At 43.6% G+C, this 15,945-nt stretch overlaps 1 protein-coding gene across 1 annotated transcript in view; it reads right to left on the reverse strand.

Annotated features, from left to right (window-relative positions):
* ELAVL2 (ELAV like RNA binding protein 2) overlaps positions 1-2,952 on the reverse strand; it is a 159,735-nt gene extending 156,783 nt beyond the window's left edge. Inside the window, exon 1 of the mRNA XM_084898123.1 lies at positions 2,858-2,952. Within this exon, the coding sequence (XP_084754249.1) occupies positions 2,858-2,884 (27 nt within the window). The 5' untranslated portion in view covers positions 2,885-2,952. The remainder of the gene's footprint in view (positions 1-2,857) is intronic.
* Between the last annotated feature and the right edge of the window lie 12,993 nt (positions 2,953-15,945).

Below are 15,945 nucleotides of genomic sequence, written 5' to 3' on the forward strand. Positions count from 1 at the left end.
TTCTTCAAAAATGTTTTATATGGGAAAGTGCCTAGAGTAAGAGTAATCATTCTTATCTTTAGACTTTGTGGAGATCAGGTGGGTTTTATGTGGAGGGTCTCCTTAAATTTAGTAAATTATCTCATATTTTCTATTGGTTGATTCTCATTTTGTTTAATTTTTAGACCCAAGTTTAGAGTCAGATTTTGATTCAAATCATCACTGCATGGTTTATTCTCTTTCTAGGTATAGGAAAACCTACCACTTCAATGTTTTGAATATTAATTAGGGAAATATACGTAAAGCACTTACATATATGACTGGGTTCATGGCTGGATCATAGTAGGTAGACAACTCATGTTAACTATTAAAGTTAACTTCTTAGCTGCTCTAGGATGTATATTTGATATGATACATGGTAAGTTTAATACTAATTAGAAATAACAAATGAAGGTTACTTTTGATCTTTTAAAGTATAGTATCACTTCAACCATTCCTGTTTTACTTTTTTGCTTTAAGCACATTACATGCTCTAGGCATGGTACAAGGGGTAAAACCTACATTGAGGGATCCTGCCTACCGCCCACCCCACTCCCTAGAACTCATCCACCTTTCTCTGTTATGTAACTATCTATTCACTTAAAGCGAGTCAATATAATGGGAAAAAGTGAATATTTCTAGAAGAGTATTGCTCAGTTGAAAACACTTAGAATTTTGTTCATGTAAACATTATAAACTTTCTGTTATTTGTAAAATTTATTCTAACGGACCGAGGTTATGGGAGAATATCAGAACACGACTACTGGAGGAGGGATAGGATGGAGAAGGCAATATTTCTAACATGACAACAGCATATAAGTAGAACACTGAAGAAAGGAATAGATTATTACATTCTGATATAAGGGAATTTCAGTGTAAGTACTTTCATAGGAAATGAAATATTTGCACTAATATTAATTGTCATTTAGAAGACAACTTTCAATTATCCAACTTAGTTTAAATAATTTTTATAAATGTCTTGAACTGAAACAGTATTTTCAATCTGTAGGTCAGCTACAGTCAAGTTGAGGGCTTGTCTGAGATGGTGAGTATGTAAGCTATTTAAAGGTTTTTTTTGTCAATTCAAGTATCAAAGTAATATTATAGGTACAGATCATAGATTTAAATTAAACACCAAATGATAGTTGAGTAGTATGACCTGAAATAAAATTATGTAGTTAAAAACATTGTTAGTTGGTAACTCTAATATCAGTAGATAAGAAAAGCAAACGTCCCAATTGAAAAATTCTTACTCCTAAAATATATATAAAGTATTATATTTTAACCTAAAGATTTCTGAAAGTTTTCTTCCAAGTTTCACTGAATTGATTCCTCTTGAACCAACAGATTAGTAGTTCAGTTAGCCATTTTGTTTAAGTTCTCAAACTGAAAACTGTTTTAAGAATGGGAACTGCATATAGCAAGACGAAAAACAATATTAATGACTTTGGAAGCCAGCTGCATATGGTGTCATTTTCCTGTGACAGTTGCTGGTAAATTACAATAACTTCATGTGGAATGGACAACAAATAAGCCAGCTGTTAAAGTAAGTTATTAAAGTACATTTCCAATAAAATAACCTTTTTCCCTCTTAATTAAAGTGGTCATTTTCTGTGATTCATATGATCAGAAGAACTTTATAATAATTCACGAACTCTTTATTTCAGAATAGATTTTGAAAAATGTAAGCACATGCAATTATAGCTGCACACATATAAGCGAAAGTTAAGAATGGTTTCAACAAAACATGAAACCAATTCCTTTCAGGGAGGGACTTTTCTGTTTCCACCCCATCCCTCAAATGAGAAAAGTTAGGTGGCCTTGCCTATCAGAGAATGTGCAGGTCATTCCAAAACGGGGGAGGGGGGGGCAGTCATCTCCATGGCAACAGCCCTTGACAAAATAACAGGCAACTAACTAGATTCACAAACAGAAAACAATTAAGACTACTGAGCATTGCTATTTATTTTTTAAGTGCAGAGCTGGCCAAACAGTTTAGAATTTTCCGGAGGAAAGGTTGGGCCCTTTACTAAACTCGGAATTGTGACTTGACCACCCATATTAAGATGGATACCTGCTCTCAGAAAGCGAATGAGATTAAGGGACAAAACCCAGAAGTTCTCCCTTGGAACACGCCTCCCATTGAAAACCAAAGGAGAGGGATTAGGAGAGGAGGCGGAGGAAGGACCTTTAAATGGATGTGAATACTAGGGTAAAAAGCGGCTTGGAGGAGGCCAGAAGAGAGAGGTGGGAGGGAAGGATGTAAGCACAGCCTTTCGCCAGCCTCAAACCTTTCAAGACCACAACTTCCCAAAGGCGATAAGTGATCATCACTTAGCAGTTAAACTTTGTCTGAGGAGGATGGCTTCTAAGGCTGCTACCTGGGGCAGCGTGAGGAAGAGAAGTCTAAAGTGCAGGTGAGGAGGGCACAGAGAGAGTTGTGACTCCGGATGAGCCCGCTGTTCCTTTTCTCCTTAAGGATTTGATCAGGAATGACCCCACCACTGTGCTGAGTTCAGGAAGTCAGAGCGCAGGTCTTTGAAACCACACCATCACCTACCTCCTCCCTTGCCTCCCGGCCCCTGCACCTCCACCCTGGAGACTGCGAGCTCTCCCCACTTCCACTACCTCTAAGCCTGTTTCCAGGAGTACCAAACGGACAAACACAGAGCGTGTCTGCTGGCCACAGGAAAGACAAAACCCAAATCAGAACCACCGTGCTGGCTCCACCGCCCCCTCTTCCGGGCCCTTTGTGTGGGAAGATTCCCCTTGGAACCACCCATCTGAGCAAACAAGAAAAAAAAAAAAAGTAATTTTTTTGGTTTAAAAGTTCACTTACCGCGGCCACCTCAGATTGCTTTGTCATGCTTTTATTTTGCACTTAATTTTTCAAAACTTGTGCTTGTGCGGGGCGCAGAACTGGGGAGGCAGGACTTAAAGTCTCTCTAGTAATCACAACAAAAAGGGAGAGAACAGGCACCCATCAGGATGATATTTAACATGCACAAGTCCCCCCCACCTCCCCCAGCCGGATAGAAGGCTCAGAAGGTGTCCGGGAGGGGGTGGGGTGGGAAAAGCTAAGCTCACAACACAAAAGGTAAAAAGGGGAGAGGTGAGTGGTTGCAGGGGAAATTGATCCAGGCAGCCTTTGGACCAGGGATGGGCTTAAAACCACCACCGCCACCTCCACCCCCGCCACCTCCACCCCCGCCCCCGCTCCCAGGCTCCCCGGTGCCGCACTTGCCTGCAGCCGGCTCCGCGGCACAGAGGGATGTGCCGTCTAAGTTCCCTGGCCCCGCCGCGGGCTGCCTCCGCCCGGCGGGTTCCTGCGGGGAAAGGCTTCCAGGGGCGTCCGTCAGTCCGTCCGTCCCTCCTTCCAGGCCCGGGCTGCAGGGTGCCCGGCGCGGCGGCTGAGACGTGGCCTCCCCGCCCCGGCCTCCTGGGCGCACAATGGCCCGGCCGGGCACCTCCTTAGGCCGCCGGGAGCCGGGAGCCCGCGGGCAGGCAGGCCGAGGACAGCGCGGCCCTTTGTCACGGAGTGATGGATGCGCCCGGGGGTGGGGTCTGGGTGGGTCAGAGCCGTTAATGACAGTATGTATCATCCTGTCCGTCCTCGGGGGAGAGAGAGGAGCCCCCTGCCCTCCCCCCACCTCTCTCTCTCTCTCTCTCTCTCTCTCTCTCTCTCTCTCTCTCTCACACACACACACACACACACACACACACACACTCACTCACTCACTCACACGCACACTTTCCTTCCCCTTTTCCGACTCCCTGTGGCATCCTATGCAGTCAGCCTTCAACCAAAGTATGCAAACCATCAGGTCATTGTTTTCTGAACAGATGATGGCTAGCGGATTCATTCATTCATCTCAGGAAAAGCACCCTGAAACACAGGTGGGGGTGTGGGAGTGAGCGGGATGCTCCGCCGCCAAGAGTTTCCTTCCAACTAAGTGTCCAGCGGCTCGCACCCCCAACCGCGCGAGGGAGAGGCGCTCCCGGCTCCCCGGCTCCCCGGCTTCCCAGCTCCCCGGCTCCCTCCTCCCAGAGCTCGGGCCCCCGTGGCTACCGGGGGGCGGGAGGACAATGTAGGAGGGGCCCCTGCACCCGGACCCAAAGCCCGACCTGAAGGGGAGGGCTGGCGGGGTACCGGGGTGAAGGCCAGGGTCCGAGGCTGCGGGTCCGGTCCGGGAGGGGTTCTGTCCCTGACTGCGGGGCACCCTTCGGGCCCCGGCCCTCGTCCCACGGGGAGGCTCCGGCTGCGCCCTCGCCGCGGAGCGCCGACCCCCCACCCCCCAGGGGTGCAGCGCGGCCACCCCATCCGGGCTGGACCCCCGCCTCCCGTCCCCCCTCCCTCCGGCGGGATCTTCCCTCGCCCCCACCGCGCCGGCCCGGGCTGTTTGCCCGGGGAAGGCAGACCGCACGGGAAAGCCCTTCTCCTCGGTCCCTGCTGTGGGAAGTCTTGGATGTCTTGGGTGCTGGCTTCCCCTCCTCCCCATTGCCCCGTTGAAAACATCCGCGAATACTTTTTTATTTTCCCTTCCATTTTGTTAATGGTCGGAAGGACCGAGTTCACGAGCACTTGATTTCTCAAGCAGGGGAAAGCCTCGCAGGATGCTTTATTTCCCTGCGTGGACAAATGGGCTGTTGTGTTACACTCAACTTTCCATTTCCAACTCACTGCGACGCCGCGCGCTCCGGATGCGCCCCCGAAGCACCTGCTCCAGGGCCCCGAGCGCGTCCCCGGAGCCGCGCGGGGAGATTGGAGGGTTTTATGGGAGTTTATGGAGCCCCGCGTCCCCGACACTATGTGACCGGCTCCTGTGCTCTCATCACTGATGCCTTAGAGCAGCTCAGAGAAAGCAAGAAGCAGAGCGAAAACAAAGCGTTTATGTCTAATGAAGCATCTCTCTCCTTTATGTCAGCTATTTATTTATCACTTAAAACTGGGGTGTACGTTGTGCAGCCTGTTCTAGGAGGCGAGAGAGCACTGAGATGTTTGTCCTGCCCCCTCAGAAAGGTGACACACCTGGACGCCCTTCATTGGTTCTCATAAGAAGCCACGGGTAGTAGAGAGAAGGATCTTGTCCGAAGACTTAGGAAAAGGCTGTGGTGATGACTTCATGGAGTTCTTTATAAACCACCAAGATCATCAAGGGCACAGAAGCCTTCCTCTTTTTTTTTTTTTTTTTTTTTTTACCAATTACTTATCTCCACTTTTCACAATTTTCACAATTTATGATTTGAAAGCAGTCCCAGACTTAGGTTCCTACCTCTCCTACAATTAAATAAAAGGGAGTGGGGAGTTGGTGAGGAAGAAAACCAGCTGGAATTAGTGAGAAATCTGAATTAATGAACTAATTAATTTATTGACTAACAGTAACACCAATAAAGCGAGCTTAGAAGAAAGCCTTAGAGATGTGTACCTTAATGAGTAAGAATGAGAATTTTATATAATTAACAAAATACTTGTTTCTATGTAAATAATGTGTAAGAATATGGAAAAATCTAAAAAAAAAATTTTAAAAAGCCATTTTCTCTTACATTGATTTACTGACAATTAGTATAATGTAAAAGGGTTACTTCAACAGTTGTGAGTGGATACAGAGCCAAATGTTTTTGGAATATGTTAATTTAAGTGTGATAGTAAACAATAAATGTTTATATTGTTATTAAAGCTCTCCATTTCTTCAAGACCTGGATAGGTAAGATACTACATACTTTTCTCTGAACATATTCTCCTGGTTGAAAACTACTAGGACATTTTTAAAAGAAGAGCTTGTTAGCAGGCTGGGTAAGTCACTCCCTACCCTAAACCCATGAACTTTTCAGGAGTTTTGAAGACATTGGGGAAATATACACATTGTCAAGTTCACCCTTAATGCTCTTCTTAATAGTGCTACAACTATTAAGAGAGGAAATATGGAAGGAATTGGAATGCTAACTAGTGGAATAAAGGTGTTTATCTTGACACTTCAAAAAACAGACCAAAAAACAAACAAACAAAACAAAACAAAACAAAACAAAAATACATTTGGGCCTAAACCTGTTTGGCTCAGTGGAGAGAGCATCGGCCTGCTGACTGAAAGGTGCCAGGTTTGATTCTGGTCAAGGGCATGTACCTTGGTTGCGGGCACATCCCCAGTGGGGGGTGTGCAGGAGGCAGCTGATTGATGATTCTCTCTCATCGATGTTTCTAACTCTCTATCCATCTCTCCTCCTCTCTATAAAAAGTCAATAAAATATATATTTTTAAAAATACATTTGGAATTTGGGTCTTTTAACAAATAAAAATTTTATGATGTGATAAAAACAGCTCCAGTAAGTGTATGCATTAAATGCATTAACCTTGTCAAACATAAGATTGCACCTGGGAGAAGTTAGCACAGTTGGAGATTATTAAGACACATCAACTCACTCAACATTAATGAGGAGAACATAAGCTGGTGTGGAACACAGTAGTACTGAATTAGCAAGAATTATACACCTATATGTAAACTGAAATTTTTCTAGTAGGAAAGGATACATCAAGCCCGAAGAAAAATTGTGGATATGATTCTTAAAGATCCATTCTCCTGCAAAAGTGTTTATCCTACCAAAATTGCCTAGCCCATTCCACCACCCTATATGACAGAGTTGGCGCACTTTGAAAAGAGGGTGTTTACTACCTGAAGAAGGTAATATATTCTATTTTGTATTTTTATTAATTTATGTGAGGCCCTGCTCTATGTGGCAGGGAAAAATAACCAATAAAAGCAAACCGAGTCTGGAAAATATATAAAGTAGGTATTCAATAAGCCATTTGCCATCTGGAAATCTGCCACCAGTGAGTGACCTTCCAGAACCAGGCTAAGGTGTCAATAATCAATGAAGCACACGGTTAGTCCCAGGTGACCAAGGCTCTGTCCTTTTAGGAACACATTTTGTTAAAAGTGAGAACAAGACCCTTGTGTGAGAATCCAGTGGATTCGTTTTCGCTTGCCTTTTAAGAGCAGCTCGATTCTTAGTCTTTGGAAAAGCATAGTCTTCTTGATGTTATGATATCTTTGCCCATGTTAGATAGCAGAGTTTCTGGAGCCAACTAGAAATTGATTCCAGTGCTTATAAACTTGATGACTTGTACGATTCTCTTTACCACGCTAGATCACGCCCTCTTTCATAACATTGAAAGAACAAGAACCAACTCTGGCCAGGTAGCTTAGTTGGTTAGAGCCGTGTTCAGCAAACTGCAGCTCGAGAGCCACATGCGGCTCTTTGGCCCCTTGAGTGTGGCTCTTCCACAAAATACCATGGACTGGGCGAGTCTATTTTGAAGAAGCGGCATTAGAAGAAGTTTAAGTTTAAAAAATTTGGCTCTCAAAAGAAATTTCAATCATTGTTCTGTTGATATTTGGCTCTTTTGTCTACTGAGTTTGCCCACCACTGGTAGAGTATCGTCCCCATAAGCAATTAAGTCAAAGACCAAGCCCTGAAAGATGGAGGAGAAGATGGGCTCCTGGTGCCATATGTGAGCTGCTCAATTAGGCCTGGCCTGCCCACCTTTGGACTTGGTGTTTTATTTGCAAAAACAAAGTCTTCTCTACTTAAGCTATATTAATAAAGCTGAATATTCTGTAACTTGCTTTCCTAATGGACTTGTCTGCTATTGTGTAGTTCTCCGCATGTAAATAAAATCTGCCTTGATTATTCATATGACCCTGAATGTTAGCTATTTTAAAGAATTCCAGGTAAAAGATTTCTCTGAAACTCCACCCCTACACCAGGTCACTGGTACTGGTATGTGGGGGCATTATTTGCTGAAATTATTGAACAGGAGTGGGAATGTAGGGCCCATTTATTTGAGGAAGTCTCACAACTGACAATTCTTTTAGAGGAATGCCAATAATTGATTTATAATAGGTTGCCCATAATTGTCTTATAATAGGTTGAACCTAACGTTTATTTAGTCCAAATACCTTCCTCCTTTCCTTTTATAATAAAATTACTCTTCTGTTTTCACAATATGTAGGCTTAGACACCTTGGCATGTATTTACATTGAAATATTTAGAATATTCACCTTGGAAGATTATTAACTTATTTAATTGATGACTCTAGTTTCCTGTCATAACCAAAACATTTTTAGATGCTATTTTTAGGAATTGTGTTCAGACTCTGAATTACAGTTTTAGGGAATGCAGCAATGTTCTCTGAAGAGTGGATTTGATTTTGGAAAATATCCAAAAAGTTGTTCAGAGTCAAACCTAGTAAATTAAGTAAGCAATCACTGATAAATTAAACAATGCATATTTTTGTTGCTGTTATTATTAAGGAACAATTACATCTGTACACAAAATAATCAGTCTAAACACTTGCTGTATAAATGATAGCATTGTTCAAATAAACATGTTTTTTCCAGGTGACTGTTTTAGAGGTGTATACACTTGGTCATATATGTTAGCTAAATGCATCAGTCTCATAGCTATGTTCACTTGCATTTTTTAAAATAAACCAGATGTTTTCTTTCCCCCTATCCCCTTTCATTCTGCCAGAAATGTCTTATTCTAAAATAGGCTCAGTGTTCAATCAATTCAAAGCTATTTTTGTAGTGCCATCATTTTACTTGATTTTTTAAAAAATGTACAAGTAGCAAGACAAAATAGTGTCACTGATAAGACAGTAAGATTTGGAATCAAACAAATAATCATCTAACTCTATTTTAATCTGTAAACTACAGATATAAATAGTACCTATCTTAGAGAGTTGTTGTAAATATTAAATAAGATAGTACATATGGGCATATAGTAAGTGAACAACAAGCATCACTTAGGATAATACCATGTTAGGCAAATAGTAAAGTATTTGAAATACTTAAATGTAAATAATGTGAGAGCATCTGTAGGATTTGCTACCAAGAACTGCAGCTTTACAACTCTACTTTTGAACAATTTTGAAGACATTATGGAAAATAAAGTTTACTAAGGTTTACTTTTCCTTACCTCCCTTTCTGCTTCTCCCACTTATACCTTCTCTATTAGGAGAGGAAAAATGGAAGGAATGGGTATTGTAACTAATGGAATGAAGGTGTTTTTCTTGACACTTAAAATCAGACTAAATAAATGAGCAAATAGTTTATTATGAGTTAATTATGCGTTCATCATGGATAATTCACATGGGCTAATCGGAATATTTATTATTTTTGTTTGATACAATGGAAACAAACCAGTCCTAGTTCTAATTTATGATTACATATAAATCTCTGAACCTACCTAAGTCTCATTTTCCTCAGTATAATGTAGGTAATGCCTGTCTTCCCAGGAAAATGTTCTAAAAAATTAGGTAAGAATTTGGTAATTACTTATTTTTCTCTTGTTAATAAAGAATAGAAAAGTGAGTGCATTTTCTAAGAAGGAGGAAGTCACAATTAACTTAGAGGTTACAAAGAATCTGCATAGGTATTTAATTATTTGAAGAATTCAGATGAAGGTAGAGGACTGTTGACTTAGATCATGTGTGTTTATGATATATCAAGTAGGGGTAATTAAACCAAAATCAGTGTTTGGTGCAAGTTACTCAATTCCTCTCAACCTGTTCCTTCAACTATTAAGTGAGAAAGTGCAATATGAATGTACTTTATTCATATTTGTTTAATTATTGGTTATTCAATTATTTTTCTTATTAATTTAACAAAATACAATTTTCTCATTTGACTCAATAAGACCTTCCCCTCAACGACCTAATTGTATTTGGCATGAAGGAGGAAGGAATGTAGAAGGGGTAGGAAGAGACAAGGGGAGAGATGAAATAAGAAGTTTCAATAGTTTTTGATTGAATGGAGTTTATGATGTGTTTAGAGCAGTGTTTCCCAACCTTCTCTCATGATGAGAATCACCTGGTGGAGTTGTTAAAACACAGATTCCTGAATCCCAACTAAGAAGTGCTAAACTAGAATTTTTGGGAACATATAGGTAAAATTGTATACTTAACTAGTGCTCTAAGACAGATTTTATATACAGAGCACTAAGTTAGGTATGCAATTTTACCTATATGTTCTCAAAAATTCTAGTTTAACACTTCTTAGTTGGGATTCAGGAATCTGTGTTTTAACAACTCCACCAGGTGATTCTCATCATGAGAGAAGGTTGGGAAACACTGGTTTAGAGTATCATCACAAAACAGAAATTATATTTTTTTTAAAAAGAGGGAAAATCAAAGTCCTCTAAAATACTTAGATTTTAAACTTTCTTATTTTACTAGAAGAGAAATATATCATAAATAATATATGTTACTCAATGCAGGAAATAGTTTATTTAGGAATAAAATTACATATTTATTTTTTTCATAGAAAAGATTCCAGTGTTCTGTTGTAGACAGCAGCAGCATCACTTGGGAAATTGTTAGAAAAAATCAAAATTACTGGGCCTTATCCCAGACTTACTGAATCAAAAACTCAGGTGGACCTAGTAGCCTATGTTTTAACAAGCCTTACAGGAGATTGAGGCATGCCAAAACCTAAGAATTACTGGTGTCAGCTTAAGTAAAGGAATATGTCTTTTATAATGTGACTTTGTAGTTTCTGCCATCAAGAGAAGAAGTCTCGCCGAGACTGGTTTGGCTCAATGGATAGAGCGTCAGCTTGGAGACTGAAGGGTCCCCGGTTCGATTCTGGTCAAGGGCATGTACCTTGGTTGCGGGCATATCCCCAGTAGGGGGTGTGCAAGAGGCAGCTGATCGATGAGTCTCTCTCATCGATGTTTCTAACTCTCTATCTCTCTCCCTTCCTCTCTGTACAAAATCAATAAAATATATATATTTTTTAAAAAGGAGTCTCTATGCACATCTTGGAATTTGGGTGGATTTGTGAAGCGAATGTGGCAATAGTGACAGTGTACAGTTCTGGACCTTCAGGTCAAGAATCTTACTTTTTCTCTGGCACTGACACATCCTCAATGTCTAGTATACAGTCTACTCCAGTCCCTCCTTAAAGAAGCTTTAAAATGCTAACATTCATTTATTTATTTTGAAAGAGAGAAATGTGAGAGAAACATCGATTGATTGTCTCCTGCATTCACCAGGATACAGGATCAAACCCACAACCCAGGCATATGCCTGACTGGGAATCGAACCTGAGATCTTTCAGTGTACAGGACGACATTCCAACCAACTGAGCCACCTGGCCAGAGCAATGCTAACATTTTAATGAGGTAAAGATATCAAGTTATTTTTGAGGTGATAACACTTGTTTTAGAAAGATAATTTTTAGGATTGCCAAGCAATTTAAATACACTATTGCTAATTCTTACAAGAAACCTACAAAAATGGATATTCTTATTAAACTAGTTTCACAGATGAAGAAATTGAAAGTAAAATAGGTTTAATAATTCACTCAATGTCACACAGGAAGTGGTGGCATTGGTATTGGAATCCATGTCTTTTAGCTCCAAGGACTATCTTTCACTCTGCCGTACTGTAGGAATTTTAAGTACTATAACTACCTTTCAGCCAAACCTCTTATTTTTCAGGTAAAGAAACCAAGCAATAACTTGGCTAAAGTGATACACAGTATAAATCTTTCTTTTTCTTCCTTCCTTCCTTCCTTCCTTCCTTCCTTCCTTCCTTCCTTCCTTCCTTCCTTCCTTCCTTCTTTCATTCCTTCTTTCCTTCCTTCTTTCCTTCCTTCTTTCCTTCCTTCCTTCCTTCCTTCCTTCCTTCCTTCCTTCCTTTCATTTATTTTTAATATATATCTTTATTGATTTCAGAGAGGAAGGGAGAAGTAAAGAGAGATAGAAACATGAATGATGAGAGAGAATCATTGATTGGCTGCCTTCTGCATGTCCCTTAATGGGGATCAAGCCTGCAGCCCAGGCATGTTCCCTTCACTGGAATCGAACCTGGGACCTTTCAGCTCTCAGGCTGATTGATGCTCTACCCACAGAGCCAAACCAGCTAGGACTGTTTCTTTCTTTATAATGCCATACATTGACCTCTGATTTCAAAAACGGAGACCGTGAACAACCACCTGAGAGTTGCAGAGGAATCTTCATCTTTAAATGAGCATCAAAGGTAATCCAGCTGCAGGTAGGCCATGAATTTCCTGAGAAAGGTTGAGAAAAACCAGACATGGAGCCAGGATTCAAATCCTGATCTGAGGTCCGCTTTAAGCTACACAGTGATTTTCAACCGAGGAAGAGAAAGATTCCCTCTGGGGGAGCAGTGTGGGCAGGAGGTGGTAGGCTACAGAATCATACTAAGGTCTGACTTTTCAGACTCATTCAAGGTCTGACAAAACCTCCCCCCATTCTCCCCAAATGGGAACCCTTGCTGTAATAAATGGCTGTTATTGATGGGGTTTTGTTATCTTCTCCGGCTCCCAGGTGTATAGCGGTTAACAACAACAACAATGGTTGAGAAGTACTATTGTCCTTCATTATGCTCCCACAATTATTTTATCTGGTTAAATTTACTCTCACTCAGTGAACTCTAATGAATAAAGGTTTCAGTGATAATGAGACTCCAGTTATGCTTTGGACACAGTAAGTATGTCATGGCGAGCTTGGGCCCTGCTTATGCAGCTTTACACCATTCCCTGATGGGGCATTTCACCCCCACCTCACATTTAGACAACACCTACCTCAGGATAGAAGCAATATATGGATCTCTGGGTTTGAAGTGTTAGCTTAGCATTGATTCAGTCTAAAGGCTTTTCTACTTTGGCCATAATTTTTCTAATGAGACATCTCCTGCTTTGTGCTCCATTGTCTTTGCTAATGGGTATTAGCAGATCTGCTCGTAAGCATACCAATTAACGAATTGGTATGCTCAGGAGCAGAGTTTAATTCATCACTTATCCTAGGGCTCCATACCTGCCTTTCAGCTTCCCTTATATTAAATAACTATCTACCTGCCTGGGTATCTGCTCTTTTTTTATTTTATTTTTTTCTACAGGATTGACTTGCCAAATGTGTTGTGTCTTATCTGCTCCACTCCCAAGAAGAAAAATGATGAAAAACTTTCCTCAGAATGCCCATCTTTTGGATAATGAACCTCTTGCATTGTTTCCATGTTCTGACACCCCGTCTTTTTTGCAGCACAGGTTCCCTCATGGTAGTTGTCTCACCTACCACCCAGGTCTTCCAATGAACATTGTGGGGATGAAAGTGACTGAACAAGTCACTGGCCTGGCCCTGGAAGGGTGGTGTGGCACAGGTAATCAGAGAACGGTGTCTTCTCCTTCTACACAAATGCTGTGGTTTCTAGAAGATGAGACTACTCAGAAGAAGCAGTGAGATGCTGACAGGGAGCAAGTTGCCCAAGACAGCTGCCTCACCTTGTGCCTAAGGCCTGCCCTGTCTGCACAGACACTCAGAAGCTTGGTCCCAGGAGGCACTGGGCCATGTTTTCACCATTTATTTACTGTTTTAGTTGTCTGTTGCTGGTGTAACAAATTACCACAAACGTAGTGGCTTAAAACAACACAAGGAAGCAGCACAAACTTTGCAGGTCACAAGTTCACAGTGGCTCTCACTGGACTAAAATCAGTGTCCAGGGGGCTGCGTTTCTTGTGGCAGCTCCAGGGAAGGTCTGTTTCTATCTTTTCCAGTTTCCAGAGGCTGCTCACCTTCCTTGGCTGGTGGCCCTTTCCATCTGCAAAGCCAAGGATGGTGGGGGCGGGGGCAGAGAGGAAAGTCTTTTTCAGGTTACATCACTCTGGCACGGACTCTCCTGTCTTCCTCTTTTATGTCTAAATTCTGCTACCGTTTTTTCCCCCCGAAAATAAGACATCCCCTGAAAATAAGACCTAGTGCAACTTTGGGTGAAAAAATTAATATAAGACACTGTCTTATTTTCGGGGAAACATGGTATGATTACATTGGGCCCACGTGGATAGTACTCTCTCCCCATCACAAGGTCATCTGATTGGCAAACTGAATTCCCTGTTGCCATATAATATATTTGTAAATTACAGGGTTTGGGGCCTGGACATCTTGGGGTGGGGCACTGTTCTGCCTACCATGTCTATGTAGTGAAGAAACAAGTTAACACATGGAGGTCCAGGGCAGGATTGTTCTGGCCAGGCCACCACTCTCATCCTACCTGAACAACCCCATGTCCCCTCCGTGTGTGTGTGTGTGTGTGTGTGTGTGTGTGTGTGTATGTGTGTGTGTGTAAGTGGGTTCACATGGGGAGGGCCTGCCCCAGCAGGGAGAGGCTGATGGGAGGAGGTTAGAATCCTTATGGGCCTGTCAGGTTCACAGCCCACATCAAGGCTGGGGAGTGAAATATAGTGGCAACCATACTTTGGTAAAAACTGCTGTTTGAATTTTAGCCTTGCTATCTGACTTCGACCTTCGATTACTTGCTGAGGAGTGGGAAATTACTGACCTTGCCTGGAGGGTAGAAAGTTACTCCTCCCTCCCCCTCCTGGACCTGAAGGCCAAGTCAACAGTCTGGGTTAGCCAAGGCTAAAAGAACAGAACGAACCAAGAAGGGAGATTAGGCCATCTGGCTGATGCATGCAACCACAAGGTTAAGCGATATAGAAACGACCTCCACCCCCTTATTTGAAATGTGCATAAAAAGCTGGATTTGTAACTGCTGGCTGCTGTTTGTCGCCTGCTCCATCCTGGCGGCGGCAGCCCAGATTCGAATCTGTAATAAAATTTGTTATTTGACTCCGCAATTGGCTAGTTGGAGTTGTTTCCCGGGTAGGGGTCTCTGCCTCTTGGGTGGTCTCTTCTCCATTCAACAGGGAGGGGGGGGGGTACACATGGAGCAGGAGTGGCATCCTCAGCCCGGGGTCTATCCTAAGCCCTGGAGGAGAATCTCATTTCCCTGGGTGGAGGTCTATGCAGACACAGGGCTGGGCCTGATCTGGGAGCAGAAGGTCCAGGGGGCAGAAGCAGCAGTGACTGGGGCCTGGCATGGCGTGAGGTATCTCCGACAGGCTATCAGTCACTGTCATGGCAGAACTCAAGCCAGGAGGAGCAGCAGATGGTCGACAAAGACCCCCACCCCATGTCCACAGTGAGGGGCCGGCAAGCCACTCCACTGAACACCAGAGCAGGCCCAGAGTGAGTGTGGCCACCTGGTGTCTGGGGAACCTGGGCCCCTGGTTGGCTGGACAAAGACTCCTCCCCCAAAGCCGCCCAGGCTCCACAGGCAGCTCACAATGTCCACCTCCGTCCTGGAGCGCCACGCCCGTGCTCTACACACCCGGCCGGAGGGCCTGGAGCTCAAGGAGGCAGCGCCCAAGGGTGAGAAGGTGGGGAGGTGGGGGTGGGATGTGGGCTGGAGGTGCATGTGAGCTTATGGGGAGGGGTCCAGGGCCTGCCTCAGACCACCCATCTGCTGGAATGCCGGCAGGGAGGACATCCTGTGGTGGGTCCTGGGCTGAGGCTGTGTTCTGTCTTTTCGAGGCGGGGAAAGGGAGGAGAGTAGAGACGGGGAGAGAAGCATGTGGGATGCAAGCACATGGTGATCTTTTCTCCTTTTGGAACTCCAGCCCCAGCCCAGGAGGCAGAGCCTGCTCCTGGCGCACATGCTGAGCAGCCCGTGCGGGCACAGACCTGGACGCCGCTCCAGACCTGGAGGGATGTCCACCTCCAGCGGCCGTGCCATCACCAGCAGCAGCTCCAGCTGCAGCCCTGGACAGGGCCCGGCCTGTGTAGCCTCTCACCCAACTGATGCCCCAGCACCCCTGCCTGCAGGTCCCTCCCCCGAACCTGCCCTGGTTCCTGACACAGAGCTGGCGGGAAGAGGCTTCCTGGGCAGACACAGAGCAGCTTGTGGAATCTGAGATCTCTGCCACCAGAGAGTTTGTTTTACCCCCACTCTTCCACCCTTTTCTCTATTTGTTATCCGTCTTCTAGCTGTGTGATGGTTAGAACTTTGTTTATCCCTTGGAATCTCATTGCTTCATGGTGTGATGCAGCCATCTTTCCTGGGCAGCC

The sequence above is a fragment of the Pipistrellus hanaki genome (assembly GCF_964339955.1).
Source record: "Pipistrellus hanaki genome assembly, chromosome: 11".
Classification (NCBI taxonomy): domain Eukaryota; kingdom Metazoa; phylum Chordata; class Mammalia; order Chiroptera; family Vespertilionidae; genus Pipistrellus; species Pipistrellus hanaki.